Below are 6,040 nucleotides of genomic sequence, written 5' to 3'. Positions count from 1 at the left end.
ATTTCGATAGATCATATAAACTATCAATGACAAGGTAATCACGTACCAAAAGTTCATGTGCCGCCTCTCGATCCCGGTTGATCCATTTTCTAGGCTTTTTTCGACATTTGAACTTTCACCCCTCTCATGTATCATGTCTCGTGTCGCGGACAACAACATACACAAAATCAAATCCTCATCAGAATTGTTATCATCGGATGACGAAGAAATCGGAGGTGGAAAATTATCCATTTTTTGGTTTAATGTGTGTGTTTGTTTTGAAAAAATATGGGTGTCGTTTAGTAGAAATTATGTGTAAAATGAATGTATATATAGAGAGAATTTGAAAAAATAATAAAAAGATGTTTTTTAAGCATCAAACGGTCAAATATAACGTTCCAAAATTGAACGGCCAATCAAAGCTAGCATCTTCACCCTTCTTCCGCCTCCCGCCACATGCAACCAACCGGACTTGGGGCGGTGTTCACGCATGGGGAGGCGCACCACCTTAGCCCAAGACGTGTGAAACTCCTCCCTTACCAGTTAGCCTAAAGACTTTTGATTTGTTCATAGGCCATATCAAATACGACTCATAATGATTGATGATCGACACAAAAATAACCTCTAAATGGGTTCGTTTAGAATACAACTAAACATACAACCCAATGAAACCATAAAAGTTTTTATGTAATAAAATACAAAAATTAACTAAAATTACAATACAAAATTAAAACTAAAGCTCCAATACTAAGTTGAACTAAAATTATAATAGTTAGAACTAATCTTTTTTCTTTTCTTTAAACCAGTTTATAAGCTACTAACCTTAGAATATATGCTACTATACATTTAAATTGAAAAAACATAAGCAAATCCTAAACACCATATAGTAGATTTCAATTGAGAAATTGAAGAACACCAGAATTTTCCTTGAAAACCATTCAGTAAGTCACAGTCACGCTTAGAGCCTTAGACAACCACCGGGCATTTCTTGGAACCACCAACCAGAGTTCCACCATTACCTTTCGAAGAAATCCCAATTCGTAAATTATAGCAATAAACACTGAAGGTCGTCCTTCCAACCCCCCAAGCACTAGCCTTAACCCTAACTATCATCACCACTTTAAACTTTATCATCTTCTCACCATTGATGATGCTATCTCGATCTCGATCATCGACATGCCCTGTCAAAGAAGCAAAGGTCGCCCTAATCGCTGTCTCATTATTGGTTCCCTGCATGAAAGGCAGCAAAATAGCCACTGAAATTAAATCTGATTTGTAAAACAGATCAGCTTCGATTTTATCATAGTAAAGAGTATTTCTCAGACTAGGGTTCCGAACAACGAAATTGGCGTCCAACTTGCCGGAAATCAGTGAGTTCGACGAAATACTGAAATTGGATAGGGTTAATGTTTCTACACGAAACAGAGGATGACGTGAGTTAAGATCGAGCCACAACATCCAGGAAAAGAAGAAAAAGATGACGATGGTGATGATAAAGCCGACGAGAATGATGATGAAACAGTGTAGAGTGGCGCGTAGTCTTGACGCGTTTGGATTAGAGTTGAATGTGGGTTGATTCTGTGCAGCATTCGGAGGCCGGGAAACATAAGGGTGTACAGTGGCGCCGGAGTGACCTCGGTTTCCGGTGATGTGTCTGGTTTGATCGGCCATTGAAGTGGTAAATTGAAATTATGTGCAAAATCGTTAATGATTGAAAGTTTGTTATTACATTTGTAATCTGCATCTTGAAGCCTAAACCCAGTAAACATCTGCAAGAGTTTCGATAAATAGCGAAGCAATTGAAAGTTGAAAATTTGTCTATATTTCTGTTTATGGATATGATATTGTCATCTTTCTTCTGTTTTTCACGTGTTAAGTTTAATGTTAAAACAAAAGTGTATTCTTTTTTGAAATACTGATATGATCCAACGGAATATTCTTGTCAATGATACCGAACTCTGTTTTCATAGTATGGACTTGATAATTAGGATTATCGTGTAACTTATGGTTTTAAGATGACAAATTCTCCAAAATATGTTATTTAGTTTTTTTTTTTTTTTCACAAGATCAAAATGGTTGCATAGCAGATAACAAGTCTTTACAGTAGTTTTTTCACAATTTTTTTGGATTTTGTAACGATCAGTCAAATAAGGTTAGTAAAAATTCTATAAAAACAATGATAAATAGATACTAATAGAGCAAGAAAAAAAACATAGTTTAGAAAAGATATCCAAAATTATATAGAAATCACCATCCTACTTTTAGTTTTTATTTTCTTAATTTAATTAAATTTCACTTGATTAGGGCAAAGTTCCTTAAAACCTCAGCCTTTTTTAAAATATGTTTTGACAATTGTTGTAGGATGATCGTCATTTTCAAGAAAATAGAGAATAACGGAAACATTCAAATAAGTTTGATTCTTGATCGGATCATAAAAACTCACTTTCTGAAGATCTCTTCCTTCTCTTTGGGATCGATCAAACATCAATTGCAGATAGATGACTAAAAAAATGTATAGAAAATTTTCTCCTTGTACGAATCAAGACAAATAAAATGATTTGAAGTTTTTTCTATGGATAAAACTATAATAAATAGTAAAGGGATTTGTAAAGTATATTAGCCTATAATTTAAATCATAGTCGCTTTTATTTAGCTTCCTTCCTAAAAACTAGAAAATTATTTGTACTCATAACTCAAGTTTAGTCATCATCAAATAATAAAGAAACTTAAGATATTTTTTATTGAGTGGTCGTAAACCCCCTTTTGTCTCGTTGAAGCTCTATTTGGATTCTTTATTCCGATTTTTGAGACAATTGAAACGGCGTTTCTTTGTTCAGAGATCCTTTGTCTTTGTTTTAAACCATTGGTTCTTAACTGGTTTACACATTATTTCAGTGCTTCTTAATCCTTTCAAAATGGTAGCAACGTACCCATTTTTTGATTTTTTTCTAGAATCATACCGATGGTTGATTCATGTGCGATACACTGTGGATCAAAAAAGTTTTGTAATTCCAACGATTTTCTTTTATCGAAAATTTGCTCGAACCGATCCTTTTAATTTCTATGTCGAATATATATTTACAAAGTTGTTCCAATTTATTAATTGGCGTTAACCCTAGATTGTTGTGCCTAAGAAATCAATCAATACTTTCTACACAAGCTCCAACATGAACTATTTGCATTACAACTCAATAAAAAAAGAAGGATCATAGACTTGCGTACAAAGGAACAAAGGGCACGGAGCCAAAAACACCTTCATTCATATATAATATAAAATTGTGGATGTAAGAACAAAAATCCACATTGGATCGTGTCCTTCAAATCGCATATGGCTTTCTGTCACATCATTTTAAACAAAGTTTCACCATATATTCCTCTAATTTGGAATCCGTATATTCAATTATGGAATCATGAATAGTCATTTCTCAGTTGGTACAGAGATAATAAATATTTTGTTGAAGAAATCATAGCAAGACCTTGGCTTTTCCCTAACAGTTGGTCTTTTTCATTTAGTTTGCCATACATGATTAACTAAATTGTTTTTACATAAAATATCAAGTGTGTAATAATATTGGATGCCCACCTTTGGTTTCACCATTTACTAATATTGATTACATTAAAAACATATAAAATCAAAATAAGTTTTTTTTTTAAAAAAAAAGACAAAAAAAGTGATTAAGTTATCTTTTTACATGCACTTAACATTTTTGTATTAAGAGTGTTGGTAAATGATTCAAATACTTAATGATTCAAAATTCAAAGAAAAGTAATGTTTCTTAACCATTCAAAGACTTTTAATTTGCTTCGATTTCATAACGAACATGTCGAATGCACATCGATTTAGAGATAACCTTAAAAAGTTAAAATGGTTCTCTTAAGAATACGACTGAACATACTGCATACAATGCAATGAAACCACAAAATTTGGTAATTTAACAAAATACAAAGTTGAAATAAAATTGCAGTACAAATTAGAAGTAAAGCTGCAATACAAAGTTGAACTAAACTTATAATAGTTGAACTAATCCAAATATTATTTTAAACCACGTTACTTAGAACATAAGGCAATAAATACTTTTAAATTAAAAGAAGAAGAAGAAGAAGAAGAAGAAGAAGAAGAAGAAGAAGAAGAAGAAGAAGAAGAAGAAGAAGAAGAAGAAGCAAATCCTAAACACCCTAAGTAGCTAAATTGAAGAACCTAAATATTTTTAAATTTAATGTTTTAACATGGAACACGAGATAACCTAGGTTGAGCAGTAGCCCCAAGAGTGGAAAGTGAGTTGATTCTGAATGAGAAATAAGATGAAACATTTTAGGGTGGCGCGTAGTCTTAACGCGTTGGGATTATAGTGGAAAGTGAGTTGATTCTGGGGAGAATTCTGAAGCAAGGAAACATACGGGTGTCCAGCCGCGGCGGAGTGAGGTGGGTAGTGGGTGATGTGATTGGGTTGAAAGGCCATTGAAGAGGTAGATTGAAATTATGTGCAAAATCGTTGAGTGAAAATTTGAGATTACATTTCCAGTTTGCAACTTGAAGCCTAAACCCAGTAAACATGTGCAAGAGTTTCCTTAAATAGCGAAGCAATTTAAAATTTGAAAATCTGTCTTTATATATATATATATATATATATATATATATATATATATATATATATATATATATATATATATATATATGGGAAAAGGGAATATACATTACAGCCCTACCTAAGCTTAGGTACTAAACCTCTTGAAAATACATTGTTTTACTATATAAAGATTACAGTTAATGGATTCACGATTAATACTTCAAGATGTAAATTAAAGATTGACACAATAGGGTTTAAGGTTTAGAGTATAGGGTTTAGGGTTTAGGTTTAGGGTTTAGGGTTTAGTGTTTAGATTTAGGGTTTAAGGTTTAACTTTAGTGTTTAAGGTTTAAATTTAGCGTTTAGGTTTAGGTTTAGGGTTTAGTGTTTAGATTTAGGGTTTAAGGTTTAACTTTAATGTTTAAGGTTTAAATTTAGCGTTTAGGTTTAGGTTTAGGATTTAGTAATGTTCACTTGGATGAAGTAATAAACGATAATTGAGGAAAGGAAACGGAGATGATAAAACGTTAATGAAAGAAAGAAATGTTATGGAGAATGATATATTTACCAAGTGAAACCAAACCAGATATATTTAGCATGTTAAAACGACATATTTTAGAGGTTTAGTACCTAAGCTTAGGTGGGGCTGTAATGTATATTCCCTATCCCCTATATATATATATATATATATATATATATATATATATATATATATATATATATATATATATATATATATATATATAGGGAAAAGTTAATATACCCATAAAGGTATATAAGTTTAGGTACCCAAACTCACCATAATACGTCGTTTTGTTTGATATATTCATTATAATGTTCTTAAACTTCAATCCTTAACTTGATTACTTTCAAGATTTTCAAATTTTCAATATTATCTTCCTCTTACATCACATCTTTTTGACAAACACCTACTAAGTTATATATATTATAATTGAAAGTGAAAATTATGTAAGAGGAAGATAAATTCGAAATTTATAAAAATCTTTGAAGTAAATCAAGTTAGAAGTTGAATTATAAGAACATTAGACAATTACAATGTATATAAATGATACAAAACGACGTACTATGGTGAGTTTGGGTACCTAAGCTTATATACCCTTAAGGGTATATTCACTTTTCCCATATATATATATATATATATATATATATATATATATATATATATATATATATATATATATATATATACACACGGTTTAAACCCGTGGAAACTACGGATGATAAAATGAAACAAATTTCATAATTCGAAATCGTATATGACGATTCAAATGTTTTTCCAGAAAACTATTAATTTAAAAGGTATAAATTGGTAAGTACATATACAACTTTTTACACATCAACTTGTAAAAGCAAATGATTAAAAATTGAGGCATAAAATGCTTTCTTTAAGAACCCTAAATCCAATATCAACTTATTTTCTTGTCCCTAATAATTTTTAAAAAGAACAACCTACTCTACTAAAATGCTTTATA

General features: G+C 31.1%; 1 protein-coding gene across 1 annotated transcript; it reads right to left on the bottom strand.

Annotated features, from left to right (window-relative positions):
• Positions 1-604: 604 nt before the first annotated feature.
• LOC111918455 (NDR1/HIN1-like protein 10) lies at positions 605-1,918 on the bottom strand. The gene has a single exon (XM_023914120.3). The coding sequence runs from the start codon at positions 1,648-1,650 to the stop codon at positions 946-948; it is 705 nt and encodes a 234-aa protein (XP_023769888.1). The 5' UTR covers positions 1,651-1,918; the 3' UTR covers positions 605-945.
• Positions 1,919-6,040: the final 4,122 nt, after the last annotated feature.

The sequence above is a fragment of the Lactuca sativa genome, chromosome 3 (genome assembly GCF_002870075.4).
Source record: "Lactuca sativa cultivar Salinas chromosome 3, Lsat_Salinas_v11, whole genome shotgun sequence".
Lineage (NCBI taxonomy): Eukaryota > Viridiplantae > Streptophyta > Magnoliopsida > Asterales > Asteraceae > Lactuca > Lactuca sativa.
This window is presented reverse-complemented; position numbering and strand designations above follow the sequence as displayed.